A 17,338-nucleotide genomic window follows, 5' to 3' on the forward strand; every position below is an offset into this window, starting at 1 on the left:
CGTAAAACCCAAGGAGTCAGCCTGGTCTCCTATATCCCTGTCTCCTCTTGATTCCCATTAGGGCCAACCTGTTTTGCCAGGGCTTTCAGGTAAAAAACTGAAATTGGGTACCTGACCTTGCTGTTTGCAGAACAAGCACACACAGTGTTAGCGTGGCCAGTGTCCTCCTGAAATTGCAGGTAGTGTTCTTAGCAGAGAGCAGGGAGAGAAAAGCTGTGTTGCCATCCAAAAGGTAATAAATGGCTGGAGGAGCTGCCAGATGAAATGCCTGTACTATTAAAATATGCTGGAGAGCTGAGACCTGCAGGATCTTCCTCAGAGAGCATCCCACAATTTTTAATGTGGAGGTTTTTTTGTAATATTAGTAAAATAGGGGTTGGTTTTTAAAAGCCTCTCTTAAAATTTCAGTAATGTTTTAGATTGTGCAGTGTTCCTGTGCACCCAAGGTGGACATTAGTCAGTGCTACTGAACAAGCTGCTCAGACTTACTGCTTAATTAGAGCATATGCAAACCTATTTGTCATAGCTGGCAGAGGCACGGAGACCAAGCTTAACATGGTAGAAATGCCCAGCTTCCACTCTGAGCTGCACACAGCTGCTCTGCTTTCCCTTTATTTTCAGTATTTTAACTTGTTCAGACCAAGACTGGATTTTCTCCGCTCATGACAAGAAATATCCACACAATGTTCCGTTTCTACTTTTACCCCAGGTCTTCAGTAATAGGCAGCATTAGCTAAATTGAGTTGACTTAATAAAATCTTGATGCATTCCAGAAAGATTGTGAATTCATTAAGGCCACAGCTGGACAGTCTGTTCCCTCTGCTCTGCCACGACTGCTTTATAGCGGCTGAAGAGGGCTGTCATTTACCTTTTCTGTTTAATTACTGTGAAGCTATTCCCCTCCCCATGATATCTTTTTTTTCCCCTGGCAGAGCTAAGCTCTGGGGAAATTAAACAGCAATTATTATGTTTGCTCACTCTGTTACACCAGATAAGTAACAAGTAACAGATACTTGAAGGTAAGTTGACGCATTTGTGTGATTGGCTTCCATAGGAGCAGTCTGCAATAGCTCTCACATCCCCAAATGCAGACACAGTGCTAATCCTCTGTTTACCTAAGGCAAGACTGAACACAAACACGGGGCACAGCTTGTCTTGTGTATTTTACATTTGAAAACTGCTGATAAGAAGTGAGAAACCAGGGCTGGTGTGAGTTTGGTGAGGGTATGGAAGAGGGAGCAAGGCCTGAGCAAGGCCCGGGTGTGTGGTAAAGTGGCCTGGAGGGCTTCATTGAGCTGCAAAATGGGTGAGAGCAGTGGGTGAAAACGGCAGGAGAGGCAAGAGAAAGGTGCCAGGAAATACTCTGATAAATAGAAGTGGCCTGTGCCAAGCAAGGATGGGTGCTGGGTTGGGGAGGGTGCAGGCTGTTGGGTGCTTGAAGGCTCTCGGCTGCTGTGGGAACGGAGCTGAACCATTGCGTTCTCTTTAAAAAAAAATCCCAAGAACGGGGCGAAAAGGAGGTGAAGCATGGCTTTTTTCTGTATGCCTACAACAAAGGGTGAAACGGCCTTGGCAGAAGATTAGAGGTTTGAGGAGTTGGGAGCTCTGGATGTATTTCAAAATTGATGAAAGCCGTGCCGTGGTTTTTAGTGAGGAACGCGTCCTCTCCGTCTTGTGAAACTTCTGTAATGGGAAGGCTCTTGAGGAAAAGTGGCATTAAAAGCCTGAGTGCTTCTCATTTTGCCTTATATGTGTTTGATAAATTGCTTGGGACAGTTAATCAGATGTTAACATAGAAAAAAGGAGTTCTGTTTGCACAAGAGTGAGGTGGTGGCATTGTGTCAGGTGGAGGTGAAGCTGTTACTATGAGGAGCTGAGCAGATCGGGAGAGAAATGAATCTTTTCCCTCCACTGATGGAAAAAAGCTGTTTCTTGATGGGATTCATCTGGGAGGGCACAGTCTCCTCCTGACTTGGGATGGTTTGGGGCATTTCAGGGCACCAGGCTGGAGCAGCAAGCGATGAATAAGGTCGCTGTTTGAAATGGCAGGTTCAGTCTTCCTTGAACTCGAGTTGCAAGGCCCAAGCTCCTCTGCCACCATCAGCCAGAGCCCTCACCCAGGTAGTGTTTGCCTCAGTGGGCTCACCCCTTCCAAAATTGATCTCTGAAGTTTGGAAATGAGGGGAATGTAAGTCTTACGTTGAACAACTATAACGATGCAATGAAGGATGGTCCAGTCTGTCTTGCCTTGTGTGATTTTAGTGCGTGTGTTGCTAGCAATACCGTGTTCCTGACACAAAAAATACTTCAAAGGAGATGTGTAATGTATTTGCGGGTTGTTAGGTCAGGGCTGTTCCCCTGCGTGTAGACTTGCTACCCAGAAAATGCACTTGAGAGCAGCTGCCCTCAGCCCTCCTCCGGCGCGCAAGCAGGGGCTGCCTGGCTTGGTCACGCTGCTGGCAATTACAGGGCAGAGATGTAGGACGTGTTGACTGCGAGACCTTGTGGTGAGCTGAGGCGAGATCGCCAGGAACGGCATGATCATTACAGGCCATTCGTGTCAGCAGCGTTTACGCTTTTCTGTTTGCTCGCTAGCAAAAACAGCAGCTAATTTGGAAGGCTGCCTTTTGTAAAAGGGCCTTTTGATCAATGCCCGCCTGTGTTAATGTTTCAGCAGGCTATTGATTTCTGCAGCAGCTTTTGTTCCCTGAATTTATGTGCGATGGGTTTCAGCAGCACACGCTATGCATGTTTGATTAAAGTTCATTTGACTTTGCTTGCAGTGGAGCTGGAAGCCGTTTTTCCTCCCTGTTTGCAGAACCGAAGCTTTCCTGACTTACTCCTTTGTGCTCAAGCCTCTGCCACCCATGCACTCACCAGAACGCTGTTTGTAGTCCTTGCAGGCTCACTGCGCTCCAGCATTTAATCTCTTAGGTAGACAATATCATACTAGATAGCCAGGCGGCTAAAAACATCTGGCATGGAGTATTTCCAGTGTAGTACGTGTCTAACCTGCGTGTACGTCTGTAGCAGTACCGTGCCCTGTGCGTGCCTCCTCTGACTCTGATAAAGTTGAGTCATATACTCAACATTTACTCATTACATGAGTCATGTAGCTGTGCAGCATGATGATGAATTTGAAATACAGCATATCCTCTAGTCCTTTAATGTATCCTAATTTCATAGATGGGGTAAAACTGGTTGTTGAACAAACTTCTGTTTCATCTTTATCTGCATGCATTTGTGGCTGCAGTTCAGGGAGAGTCTCAGGAAGAAAGGCATTGTGATCATGAAGTTAGTGGTTTTTAGAAATAAACACTACTTCTTTTTTAAAAGTTTGGTTTATGGTGTAGTACTTTTATAAGTTGTTAGACTTCCCGTGGGCTCTGATGGGTTTGCGATGTGTAAATAGAGCTCAAATAGGTTCCCGTTTCCAATTTTATGATGGGAGGAAAACAGATTGGTTTGCACTCTGCTGTTGCCAGGTGTCAGAGGACACAGTAATTCACTGACATAAAAACGTGGGATTTACAGACTTGCTCCTTGGTGCTGACACCTCAGATTTGGTATAAATGAATTTATAGGTAAAAAATGTGGCCGGTTTCATTTGCAAGAGACTTTCTACCTCTGAAGAGCATTGCATAAGCTTCTCCGCAGAGCTTTGTCTGCCTCCTGGCACACAGGTTGACACACAGTTGTGCTGGACGGACTTTGAGCCCGCTTAATGGACTCAAAGTAAAGTGTCATTTCTAAAGCAAACACGGAGGGCTGAACATGCAGCGGCACAGCAGGGCGCTGGGGCTCAGAACTGTGTGTCCTGACAGGGGTTGAATGCTCATGGGCAGCCTGCACCCGTTTCAGGTTTAGATTCTCTTAAGGAAAGAGGTTTATTTATTTATCTATCTATATATCTCTATATGTAAAAATATCTTTATATACCTTTCTGTATATATATTTTTAGTAGGGCTTTTGTCCTTCAGAATCAATAATTGTCAATAACGATTCATTTTGCCCACTTACTCCTTCCTCTGCCTCCTCACCAAGTTATCACTCTGAATACAGTTTGGTGTGAATATTGTTCAGGTCTGTGCTGTGCTGGGGACCAGTAGCACCAATCCCAGTCTGTAGCAGTGCAGATTAAAAATGCACCTATGCTGTCCATGGCCAGAAATCCAAGTTGTGGCCGTGCTCTTTTCCCGGTGTTTCTATTTTTAAGTCAGGCATTGTAAAATCCTTAAGTGTCTTAAATGTCTGCAGTTAACGTCTAGAACAACATCCTCCTTTTGTCTTTCAAGTGTTTTGGTGGCACAGATGTTAGTAATGGCCGTAATTGCCTTTCTGGGGCCCTTGGGAGGGTTTGGATGCAGGGTGTGTCTGTATGAGCGGTAACTGCAGTGATCTGCAGGATTTCCCCCCAGAGGGAGCAGGCTGAGGTGATGTTACTTGATCACATAAAGCGCAGTTCAAAGAAACCCTTTTTGTGGGCAATCCAGGTATGTTTGTTCTGATGTTGATTTTTCAAGGGGCTGGTTAGGACGTCTCCATTTTCCTCTCGCAACTTGAAAGAAACACCACCTTTTACCTTGGAGGCAGACAAGTCGCCAGGAAATGGTGGGGTTTCAAAGTAAGAGTAAAGAGATTAAAACCACATGCTGTTCCTCAGTTCAGCATTACATCCGCTACCTTGAATGGCAGCTGCTCCCGTTTTTGAATGTAAGCCAGCTTCATTATGCTCTGAAATTATCACTCATTTCTCTAGGTGTGCTCTTTTAACTGCTTAATTAATTTAGATGTGGGCATATATAGTGAAAGGAAAACAATTCACTGTAGTAGGGTTGAGTTACGGTTATAGACTCCTTGTTGAACGCGGTTCTGTTCTAACTTTAAACAGGAATATTTAAAAATCTCTGGATGCAGAAAGTAGGCTGACAGAATGGCAGTACCCATTTGAATGGATCCTTATTCTTTCTGTAAACACCAGGGAATTCGTAGCGGTTATCAGTTATTTGCTCTGATGAGCACCTCTCCATGCAGGATCCCTTCCCAGTTGCTGGGACCAGCAGAGCCAGCAGCACCAGGGTGGATGCTGGGTACTTCAACCCAGCCTCTCTTCTCCTCCAGGGGAGGAGTGAGAAGGCATTTATTTACTTCTGTTCCTCCGCTGCAAAAGCAAGCGAAAAATAATGAGGATTTTTTTTTTCTGTCTCAGCTAAAGAATTCTTTTGTCTGGCTGAAATACATGGTGAAGCTTCCTACAAAAACACATGTGCACGCATACAGAGCGAAAGGGAGGAAAAAAGCTGACGAGTCAGATTTGCATGCCCCTCTAACATACTCCTTCTGTATTCGCAGGGAGAACTAATCACCTTCTATTACTATTGGAAGAAAACCCCTGAAGCAGCAAGTTCTCGAGCCCACCGTAGGCATCGGAGACAGGCTGTGTTTCGGAGAATTAAAACTCGAACTGCTTCCACTCCCGTCAACACTCCCTCCAGGCCCCCCTCCAGTGAATTCTGTAAGTGGAAGCTAAAAGCAATGCATTTATCTCTGTTTAGATGCGGGGAGCAACAGTAACGTAATGGTGCTGTACCTTGGAGTGAATGAAGCACAGAAATGGAGTTGAGGCAGTTGCCCTCTCCTGTTCCTATACCATTATGCTGCAATGTGGTAGGCGGCTTTGATCAGCGAGTGCTTTGTGCCGTTCTTAAACATAAAAGCATCCTGTAAGGATGGAAACGTTGCCCTGGTACTGAATTTCCCTGCTCTTTTCTTGGGTTTGTGTTGTATTTTCTCCAGGCTTATTACAGTAATGGGAATTAGAAAACGCAAGAAGAAGGAAGTCCCTTTCATCCTTACTTGGTGACCCGTACCTTCTGCTTGATAAGTGTCTTAATGCATTTTGGAAGAAATTTGGCCTTGACTGAAGCAGAAGTGTGTAAACAAAGAATAATTACCCAAACCAGTGAAGTGTGCTGCATTGCAAAGGGTTATGATTGGTAATGTCCATACGGACATACAAACTGTCACCCTTATCTAGGAGGCTTATGGTACTCTGTGAGTTTGAAGTCTTTCTAAGTTTCTAAGTCTAAACCCAGCACGTTTCACATGCCTCCTAAAGAAAAGGGACTGTGTGAAAGGCAGAAATTGGCAGAATCTTTTAAATATGGGGGAGGTGGAGGATGTGGTGAGCAGACAGGACAGAATTTTGGAGAGGGGATTGATGAGGGGGTAAGAAAGGGCTCTTAGCTTCTCCTTGCTCAATCTGAGAGGATTTATGGCTGATTTCTGTGTGCACAAGAAGTGAGGCTTTCGGCTGCAGCTCAATCCAAGGTCCTCAGCACTTCAGTGCGTGCAGCTGGAAGGACCCATCCACATGGATCCGACTACAGGATGAGAAGAGAAACCAGTTTTGTCAAAAAAACCAAGTTGTAGCCTGGTGTCCATTTTTCAGTAGGGATTTAAACACCTTGCAAGAGTTAATGTAGAAATCAAGGTAGTGCCAGCAGCTACTGTTACTAAATGGGACCCTGTGTTAATTTGAAGGGTAATGAGTTGATGACAAACGCTAATGGCAAGGGCTGTAGAATACCTCCCTCTCTATAACCTACATGTATTGCAAAATATCCTCCTGGAACCTTTAGAAAAACAATATTCTTGCATCAGGGACTTCTTTTCTACTTAAAGATGTGAACAAAAGAAGCCGCAGGGCTTTCTGCTTGTGGCAAATTATAGACCTGTGATGTTGTGAATTTATAGCGGTGCTAGAAGAATGCAGTACTCGCAGTAAGAAAGGATTTACTCCTGAGTTGTTTTAGAAGATGAGGTAAGATACGGGTTTTGTGATGTCTGCGGATTTTCAGTGGTTTAGATGGTGCATTTTAGCTCACAGCCTGGTAATCAGCCAATTTGCTATATACTGCTTGGCCCAAAGGAAAGTGACCCTTTCCATATTAGCTACTTTGAAACACAACGTTCTTGAAATGTAAGTTTGCCGCGGGTTAAAACTCTTCCGGTGGCTTGCAGTAAGAAATGGGAAGCTGGTAGTATCCTTGTAGTACGTCTCCTCCAGAAGAATCACAAGATGTTTTTCAGACACTGTCATTACATGCAAGCGTGGTTTCTTCCACCCACAAAACACATCCAGCTCTTGGGTTAAATATAGCCGCTGTCTAGCAGAGCGTAACAGCCATCCCCATCTGGGTTAGAAGATGAAGTCGAGAAACAGTGCCTGTCTGTGGAACCTTGTAAAGTAGGATTTAGGTATAGAATATTTGATTTTAAATTTGACCAGGATCTAGAGATAAACCTCCTTCGTCTTAAAAATGGTGCTTTTGGAACACAGCCTCTCTGACTGCGGGTGAACAGTGTTTGAACATCAGCCGGAAAAGTACTGTGTGCTGAATCGGAAATTCTCCGAATTGTATCGCTTGGTGCATTCCTGGAATTCTCCTTTAGTTTGTGAGCTGATCTGGTCTGGCCTTGCTTCGTTTGCAGAATTGGAAATCATGGCCATCCGAGGCAGGGTGATTGTAGGGAGTCACAAAATTTATGTGAGAACTATTATGATTGATGGTTATTTTAGCCAAGTAGGAGGAAATAGAAAGGTTTTATTTGCTGAGTTTTAATTTCCTGTTTTCCTCTTTTTCCCTTGTTCTTTACTTACTCAGTGGACTTGAGCTCGGCCAGCGAAGACGACTTTGACAGCGAGGACAGCGAGCAAGAACTGAAGGGCTACGCGTGTCGTCACTGCTTCACAACCAGTACGCACCCCATCCCTTCCTGGTTTTCTCTCCTTTCTGCTGCTGCCTGTTTAATGCAGTTCATTCAAGCAAGAGCAGTTCGTTTGCATGTACAGCTGTTCAAAAAACATGTGGGGTTGAATCAGCTAAAATATGCAGTACTCCTCGCAGAGTTAATCGTGCTTTGCTGTTGCAAATTAATATTGCTGTGACAAAGAAGAATCCTGAGAGGTAGACATTTATAGAGGAAAAAATGTCTACATAATTTATATAATCCGTTTGTAATACAACAAATCGATACTGGACTGTGACCATCACACGCAAAACTTCTTTATGCTGCATCAAATCTCTTTGGCAGCAGCCCCATTCCTGTAGGTTTTCCTGAAGGTTGTCTGAGATTTGGGCATCTGCATGGCACGCAAGTGTGAGCCCCAAAATAGGGAAGGGAAGGAAAAGGAACGAGATGTTCATAGCTCACTTCACTTTAAGAAACCACAGCTTTGGAGAATAATAGCTGCCTGTTGGCTCCCAGGTAGAGCAAATAAGGCTTCTTTCTTTGTTTCCAAAGCTGTAATTACTTAAGTAAACCAATAATTTGTGAATTGAATATTGAAGATGTGCTCTGGAACAGGACAAAGTTTTCCAGCGATTTCTCCAACGTTGTTGCCTGCAGAAAAGCAGCTACATTCCTAGTTGTCATGTCCTTTAATAGTGCGACGTGTTTGTGCTGAGCGCCTGGTACATTGCCTATTTCTAAGCTGTTGCTTTTCTTGCCCCAAGCCTCCAAGGACTGGCACCACGGTGGGCGAGAAAACATCTTATTGTGCACCGATTGTCGCATTCACTTCAAAAAATATGGAGAGCTGCCACCCATTGAGAAGCCTGTAGACCCTCCGCCCTTTATGTTTAAGCCTGTCAAAGAGGAAGATGATGGACTTAGTGGAAAGCATAGCATGAGGACAAGGCGGAGTCGAGGCTCGGTGCGTTTCACACTCTTGCATTATGGTTTCTTCTGTAAAGAGGAGGTGGTGTCTGGAAAAAGGTGGTCAGGCTTCTGAAACGATGTTTTCTCCATCTTGCCATGGTGTGTGCCTGCTGCTGCATTTGTGTGTGCCACTCCGTGATTTGCTGAGGTTGAGGCTTTCTGTGGAAAAAAGAGCTGAAATATCTCTTGTGCAAGTTCTAGTAAAACCTGTTGTTACAACTTGTTATTGAAATGTGCTCCGCTGGGATTCCTTACTGCATATCAGGAGCACATTGAAACTGGCCTTGACTGCTTCAGTGCCAACAGATAGACTTGTTTTTGTAATGGAACGTGAGGGACCCCTCCTACCTCCTTCACTGGGTGTTTATGAAGAAAATTTAGCATGCCAACAGCAGCAGCTTTGGAACATCTTTCCGATGTTGTCATTCCTGGCAGACGCTACTCAACAGTCAACACTTAGTGTTTTTGAGGAGACAAATTAAGGATTTGCCTCCTTTTACTTTGAAGTCCGGATGAGCTCCCAAGGAAAAATTGTAACAATGTTAAAATGCTCTTGGTTTTTCATTTCTCAAGCAAGAGGTTGGACAAATGCTGACTTTGATAAATGTTTCTCTCTGTTTAATGAACAGATGTCTACACTACGCAGTGGTCGTAAAAAGCAGCCAGCCAGCCCCGATGGTAGAGCCTCGCCTATTAATGAAGACATCCGCTCCAGCGGCCGCAACTCTCCCAGTGCTGCCAGCACCTCCAGCAATGACAGCAAAGCGGATTCAGTGAAGAAATCCACCAAGGTAACATGTTCCCATTCTTCTTTTGTGCTGGGACTGGACACCTGAGGTCTCTTCACTCACCTAAATAAGACGCGCATCCTAGGAGGGCAGGGAGTCTCTCAGGGACCCAGAAACTCCTACTTGCATGGATAAGCAAAAAATTTAATGGTGCATCTGAGTGATGCTTTGCTCCTGTGTGTAAGGATGTCTAGTGCTAAGAAAACATTAAAGTATCCCCACATAACCTTACTGCTGTCATGATAAATTAATCCCTCAATTTCGGATGCAAATGCAAGCATTAAGCTCATGGAAGTAATACAGATCAGAAATGCTATATTTGAGACAAGTAGACAGTTTTGGGGATTTTTTCTTTAAGCAGTACTTAATCTTTGTTTACAAAGGAATATGAATATGTAGTAATGGAGACTACTTCTGTTACTGTTTTTCTCTATGTATATTTGCTTGCTTTCTCAGAGCAAGCTGACAGTTTAGTTTGTTTAAATGAGTGCATTTCCAAGAGAGCACTGCAGAAACAAAGGCAGATGAAACGGGAAGGTTTGCCATTAAGCAGTGTAAACTGAAAAGCAGCAAGTTAAAAATACATTTTAAAAAAAAACCAAACCAAGTCAAAACTGGAGCATGGAGCAAGTTTTCACATGATAAAACTGAGAACTTAGCAAAATTTGAAGTTAGGTTAGGTAATCATGTGATGCATAAAGCTGTTCCAGGCCGTGAAAGAAGGTAGTAATCTTGTAATAGCTACTCACTCTTTGCCCTATATTTGAGGGGATATAAAAATATCCCTCTCAAAATACCATCAGTAAAGCAGGACTTTCATGTAGTAGAAAGAGGCTTATCCTGTGCCTGTCTGCTGCAGAAATTCTTGCTGCATCCTCTGTTAACAACTGGTGTTGGTCTGTGTTAGAGAAGCAAACTGAGCCAGTTGGTCTGGTACGAGTTCCTGGTGGAGCTGGTTCTGCACAGCTGGAGACAACTGCTATATTTCAAATATTTCTTCACTTTCAAAGCTCAAAACTGCATTAATGTAGACACAGCTCTTCTGGGAGCTGCACCTGGCAGATGGCAGAGCACAGCAGCAGCTCCAGAACAGCTTCCTCTGTAACTGGACAGAGGGGCAGATGCGTGTTGTATTGTTGTATTTCAGCTTCTGATCAGTTCTGCTCCATAGGAACCCTTTCAGTTTATTTGAATTAAATATGGTAGCACTGGTAGACGCTCAATTTTCTCTTGCATTCACTTCACTGATAACTGTTGGGTTCTGCTTTGTTTGTGGCAGAAGATAAAAGAAGAGGTGTCTTCTCCTCTCAAGAACTCCAAGAGGCAACGGGAAAAGGCGGCTTCAGACACAGAGGAACCCGACAGGTCCAATGCCAAAAAATCCAAAACTCAAGTGAGTCCCACAGAGGAATATTTTCTCTTAGGAGAATGGTTTGGGAGTGGGAGGGAGTGCAAAGCCGGTAACAAACCCAAAACATGAAATCAGTGTAAGCCACAGCAAGTTGTAACTTATTCTATGGCTGGAAATCAACCAGTAGTACAATGTTGGAAAACATTGGAATGATCCAAGGTAAGTCCAGAAGTCATTTTGATTGTTTTTAATATCAATATCAACCATATAGGAGTATACTTGGATTATTTCATGCCCCCTCCATGCCATTTTTTTGTAATTGGAATTTGTTTTTTCCTTTTCTGTGGCAAGGTACATCACCACTACTGGAATTCTCTTAATTTAGTGCTATCAAAGCTCAGTTGAAATACTTTCAGGGTGTCTTTTCAGCTCCATGTACCTGACCAGGTTAACTCTGTGCACAGAACTTAGGAATTTAGACACTGAGCTTTCCACATAACAGAATCACTGTTACGGCTGAGGTTGGAAGGGGCCTGGAGGTCATCTAGTCCACCCTCCTGCTACACCTAGAGCCAGCTGCCCAGGAGCATGTCCAGATGGCTTTTGAGTATCTCCAAAGACAGTTTGTGCCCACTGCCACGGGACACTACTAAAAAGAGCCTGGCTCCGTTGTTTTAGCACACTCTCTTTGGATATTTATTTTGCCTCTGCTGTTCCAAGTCCTGTGAGGTTCCAAGGGTGGTACGTGCACTTGTATTTGCACAGCACGTGTAATAGGCTGCATCTTGTGGCATCCTGTGGTGTACTGGTTGTGTTCTTCATGCAGTTTTCTCATGCATCGTGGTTATTCTTCCCCCTGTCCCTGCAGGAGATCAGCAGGCCAAACTCTCCCTCCGAGGGCGAGGGTGAAGGAGAGAGCTCCGACAGCCGCAGCGTCAATGACGAAGGGAGCAGCGATCCCAAGGACATCGACCAGGATAACCGGAGCACGTCACCCAGCATCCCCAGCCCTCAAGACAATGAGAGCGACTCGGATTCCTCCGCTCAGCAGCAAGTGCTGCAGGCTCAGCCACAGGTGCTGCAGGCACAGAGCGGCTCCGGCCAGGCTCCTCCTCCTACGCCACCTATTTCAGCCCAGTTACCAGCATCGCTGCCAGCAGCCTCCGGTGCTCCTCCAGCTCCTCCACAGGTCTCGCCATCGGCATCCCAGCCCCCCAGCCAGCCCCAGGCCCCTGCGCCACCGCCTCCACATTCTCACATACAGCAGGCCCCTGCTCTGCACCCGCAGAGGCTCCCATCACCTCACCCACCTCTGCAGCCCTTGAGCGTGTCGCAGAGCCAGCCCACCCCTGCCTCCTCGCAGCCTCACACGCAGCCTCCGCTCCACAGCCCGGCCCAGCCGGCCCCTCACAGCCTGCAGGCACAGCCTCTTCTGCCTCATCCTGTACCTTCCCAGCCATTCTCCCTCCCCACTCAGTCATCTCAGTCTCAGGTTCCCCTTCAGACACAAGCCCCATCTCATTCTCACTCCGCTCTGCAGGTCCAGGTGACGCAGCCTGTCCTGCCAACCGCGACCTCGCTGCAGCAGGCGCAGCCACCGCGGGAGCAGCCCTTGCCTCCTGCACCCATGGCCATGCCTCACATCAAACCTCCTCCTACTACCCCCATCCCTCAGCTCCCCACTGCTCCATCCCACAAGCACCCTCCTCATCTCTCCGGCCCTTCTCCGTTCTCAATGAACTCCAACTTGCCACCTCCACCTGCTTTAAAACCTCTGAGCTCCCTCTCGACTCATCACCCTCCATCTGCACACCCTCCTCCTTTGCAGCTGATGCCTCAGAGCCAACCACTGCAGTCATCGCAGGCCCAGCCTCCTGTACTGACGCAGAGTCAGAGCCTCCCCCCACCTGCTAATCACCCCTCATCCGGACTCCATCAGGTATCCTCCCAGCCCCCCTTTTCTCAGCACCCGTTTGTCCCAGGAGGCCCACCTTCCATCACCCCTCCTTCCTGCCCCTCCACTTCCACACCACCCACCGTGCCGGGCATCCCGCTTCAGACTTCCATCTCCACGTCAGCGGCTTCTAGTGGCAACGTCCCAGTGGTGACAGCCTGCACGCTACCACCTATTCAGATCAAAGAAGAAGTCCCAGATGAAGCCGAGGAACCAGAAAGCCCTCCCCCTCCACCCAGGAGTCCATCACCAGAGCCTACTGTGGTGGATACACCAAGTCATGCTAGTCAGTCAGCCAGGTATGGAGGTTGTCAGCAGTACTTCCTTAACGTCCTCTGGGTTTCTATGTAGCAGAGCACTCTCAAAAGCTGAGAAATGAGCTGCTGTGGGAGCTGGGTGTATTTTACACCTGCATCTTATCAGCCTCTTTCTAGTGGGATTTTGCTCTGTTTTTTTGGAAAGGTGCTGTTTCAGCCAGCACATCCATAGAGGTCATTACATTTTGTAATTGCAAGGGGGGGTTTTGTACTCCAGTATGGTACAATTGATTTTCTCATGGCTTTCTGGGAAGCTGGCAGTGCTGCTGTATAAGTGTACGAATGATACTTTTTTTTTCTTGGATATAGAGCTCTTAAGTGCCAGCCTCTTGCATCTTTCTGAGACCTAAGCTCTTTCTGTTTTGTTCCTTTCAGGTTCTATAAGCACCTGGACCGTGGCTACAATTCATGCTCAAGAGCAGACCTGTACTTCATGCCTCTGGCAGGATCGAAACTGGCCAAAAAGAGAGAAGAGGCCATTGAAAAGGCCAAAAGAGAAGCAGAGCAGAAAGCCAGAGAAGAGAGAGAAAGAGAAAAAGAAAAAGAGAAGGAAAGAGAGAGGGAGCGTGAGCGTGAAAGAGAAGCAGAAAGAGCTGCGGTAGGTTTATTTGTAGCTAAGAGCTGTTTAAGGGAGTTGGCGTGGCAGGATCTGACTACAGGATGGTGACTACAGAATTCAAATCCCCAGAAGCACTTTAATGCTTGTGCAATCAGGTATTTGTGAATATGGGAGCCTTGTGGATTAAGTGAAATCCAAGCAGCTCTGAGCACCTCCTGGCCTGCCTGTGGTTTAGAGGAAATGGAGATTTTCTGCTCCTGGTCTGTTGATGATGTGCAGGAAGCCAATGCAGCTGGGGATAACTGGGCCAAGTATTTATGTTTACTTGCAGTAGAAAAGCACTCTCTGCAGATACAGTGAATGCATTTCAGAGCTCTGAACCACAGCTATAATACAGTCAGGATGTACATCTGTCCATTAAGGGATGTGTCACGTATGAGGACTCTGCTTTATTTTGGGGATAGGGATTTTGGGGCAGTTGCATGGGTAAACTGTGCTTATTGCCCTCCCCAGAAGTGCTGTGCTGCCTTTGGACAGGAGGGGAGAGCAGGGTGCAGAGTGCTGATGTGAAAGGAGAGGAATTTGTTAGTGTAGCTTTGAGGCTGTCACTACAGAGTAGTTGGAGCACACAGCTGCAGGAGTCGTGAGGCTCAGCAGGCTGGGGATACTTCCTCTTAGAGTTTGAAAGAAGTGTGAACCTGCTGTGTTTTTAAGCTAGATGTGTTGAACTAAAATTCTCTTCCCCCATTCTGTGCAGCAGAAGGTATCCAGCTCCTCCCATGAAGGCCGTCTTGGAGAGTCTCAGCTCAGCGGGCCAGCACATATGAGACCTTCATTTGAACCTCCACCGACGACCATTGCTGCTGTACCACCTTACATTGGTCCAGACACGCCTGCTTTACGAACACTAAGTGAATATGCCCGTCCCCACGTCATGTCACCAACAAACCGTAATCATCCCTTCTTCGTCCCCCTGAACCCCACTGATCCGCTTCTGGCCTACCATATGCCTGGCCTCTACAACGTGGATCCCACCATTCGGGAACGAGAGCTGCGAGAGCGGGAAATTCGGGAGCGAGAAATCCGGGAAAGGGAGTTGAGAGAGAGGATGAAACCCGGTTTTGAGGTGAAGCCTCCAGAGCTCGACGCACTGCACCCAGCTACTAACCCCATGGAGCATTTTGCCAGGCACGGAGCACTGACTATTCCCCCAACAGCAGGACCTCACCCATTCGCTTCCTTCCATCCGGGTTTGAACCCCCTTGAAAGAGAGAGACTTGCACTGGCAGGCCCGCAGTTACGGCCTGAAATGAGCTACCCTGACAGACTGGCAGCAGAGAGGATACACGCTGAGCGGATGGCGTCGCTGACGAACGACCCCTTAGCGCGGCTCCAGATGTTCAACGTCACACCTCACCATCACCAACATTCACACATACACTCGCATTTACACCTACACCAGCAGGATCCCTTACACCAAGGTGAGCCCGGGGAAAGGGGCTGGGCGGGTTCCCCTCTGCCCACCCAAAACAGGCAGACTGCAACTGTGGGAGTCGAGTAGCAAAATCCCTGTTTTCTTGTATGTGTTGTGACTTCTGTACTGTATAAGGTTGTGATAACTGAAATGCAAGCAGATATTTTGGGACCAATAACAGCGGTAAATGATGGAGCAGTACAGAGATCCTTACTGAGACTGCACGCTGACACCGTAAAAAGTTTGCTGTTTTGTTGATTTTTTAAAGCACTGGAGTCCTAGAGCACCACCGTACAGCGGTGCCTGGTGTACAGGTGAGGACTCTGAGTGAAGGGAATTCACTGGGAGCGATGGCACACAACTGGTAACACTGGTGGTGCATGGCTGTTACATTATGAGTTATGGCTGGAAAGGACCTGCAGCTGGTGTTTCCATATAGGAACTGAAATATAAAAAAGAATTAAGAGAGAAAGACTTCATCTCTTAATTTATTTGGTATGCCAACCATCTGAGCTGAAATTCTCTGTCACAGTTCTTGTCAGAACCATCTAAATTTATGGATTGGCATCTTTTTAGTTACAGTCTATTCTTATTTATGGATTTTTTTTTAAAAAAAGATGTAATAGTCTCAAAAATGAATTGATGCCTTGCTCATTTCTAAAGCAAGCTGCATGGTTACTGCTCTACAAGTCTGGAGTCTGGAAGATGAGGTGCTAAGCAGGATAAATCTGATTTTCTGGTGGCAGACTGGAGAGAACAGAGCAGCCAAGGCACCAGGTGCAGTAGCTGCTAAGTAAGAAAAAAAGGGCCAGGCTCTTAAAGTGGGGCTTCTGGTGCAGCTGGCTACAAATGTAGTGTTTGTGCAAGCAAATATAGCAGACTTCACCTTGGAAGAATATGCATTAAATGTAGCTGGGATGTCTGCTTTTTGGAGTTTGGAAGGAAGTGCTGTGGCAGAAGCCAAATTGTATAGCAAGGAAATCAGCAGGGTTTTGTGAGACTGTAAAGAGGTAGGGGATTACAGGTAGGAGATAATAGCACTGAGCATCAGCATCCTTAAAGCTGTTCAGCTGTAGACAATGGTTGCATACGTTACAAATGGGTTCAAATTGGGGTAGTTTTGCATACCCCATTGCTAGCAGAAGAAATCTGTCATAAATTGTGTCTATACGAGGATTCTGTTGTCAGGTGAGTCACTTATTTCTGTGCAGGTAAGTGTAGATACTCCCTAGTTAAATGTTCTGGACAAAAACATGTCCAGCACATCTCAGTCTGGCAAGAGAGTGGTGCAGAAAAACCCAAGTCAAGTTTCTCATACCTGAGTTTGAAAAAGAATTTGGCTTTAATCTTGGATGCTACTTTAAAATACAGTTGGGGGCTCTTGCTCCAGAGTAGCTCCACAGGGGAGTCAGGCCCTAAAGTTCAGGTTTTTCGGGTGTCTTCTTTCATCATGTTGGTAAAGTGACATTAGAGGGGTTGTCTACAGGTGTCCCTTTGCACACACGGATGGCCCCAGGCTGGTCCACTGCAAACCAGCAGGCAGTGGTAGGTAGAGGCTGAAGAGCAGACTGCTTCCTTCAGAGCCCACTTAAGGTGTTTGACAAGGTGTTTGCACTCTGAACACATGGTAAAAAATGTAATTACAGTAATTTTTTAAAAAATCTGTACGGGAAAGAGATCTTGCAAGGCTAAGTACAGGTAAGAGCAGGCCTCTGCAGCAGGATTTTGGTTTTGAAGTCTCCAGTTATTGATCAGATTTCGCAGGAAGTCTCAATTTGTCTGTGTTAGGCTGAGCAGGTCTGATTTGCAAGCACTGCTGCAGTGCACGTGGGGGGAGCGTGGAAGGCACGTCTGAAAATGAAAGTTTACGTGGTTTAGTTACTTGATTTTTAAAAATGTTTTTCCCTTCCACTCAGTGGATTTCCTTTTCTTGTAGAAATTGAAAGCCCATGGTTGTTGCTTAAACAATGAAAACTGGTAAGCAGATCTCTCTTGAAGGTAGAAAAGTGGGTTTCAAATAGGATGGAGCTAAGCCCTGGTAATTACATGCCAGTTAGGCCAAATGCTGTTCCAGCTCAAGTCTGACAGGGCTTTTGATCTCCCACCAGTGAGTTTATGCTTCCCAAAGCAGTTGATTTTTTGCTTGCTTTCCTTCTTTTGAAGGTTCAGCA

At 46.1% G+C, this 17,338-nt stretch overlaps 1 protein-coding gene across 1 annotated transcript in view; it reads left to right on the forward strand.

Moving 5' to 3' along the window:
* The window catches only part of RERE (arginine-glutamic acid dipeptide (RE) repeats), a 42,414-nt gene that overhangs the window by 22,841 nt on the left and 2,235 nt on the right, over nt 1–17,338 (forward strand). The window contains exons 2-9 of the mRNA XM_010194749.1: nt 5,353–5,515; nt 7,668–7,760; nt 8,520–8,719; nt 9,354–9,515; nt 10,792–10,905; nt 11,732–13,116; nt 13,510–13,732; nt 14,454–15,184. Coding sequence (XP_010193051.1) covers nt 8,642–8,719; nt 9,354–9,515; nt 10,792–10,905; nt 11,732–13,116; nt 13,510–13,732; nt 14,454–15,184 — 2,693 coding nt within the window. The 5' untranslated portion in view covers nt 5,353–5,515; nt 7,668–7,760; nt 8,520–8,641. The remainder of the gene's footprint in view (nt 1–5,352; nt 5,516–7,667; nt 7,761–8,519; nt 8,720–9,353; nt 9,516–10,791; nt 10,906–11,731; nt 13,117–13,509; nt 13,733–14,453; nt 15,185–17,338) is intronic.

This window comes from Mesitornis unicolor, unplaced genomic scaffold (genome assembly GCF_000695765.1).
Source record: "Mesitornis unicolor isolate BGI_N332 unplaced genomic scaffold, ASM69576v1 scaffold9951, whole genome shotgun sequence".
NCBI lineage: Eukaryota > Metazoa > Chordata > Aves > Mesitornithiformes > Mesitornithidae > Mesitornis > Mesitornis unicolor.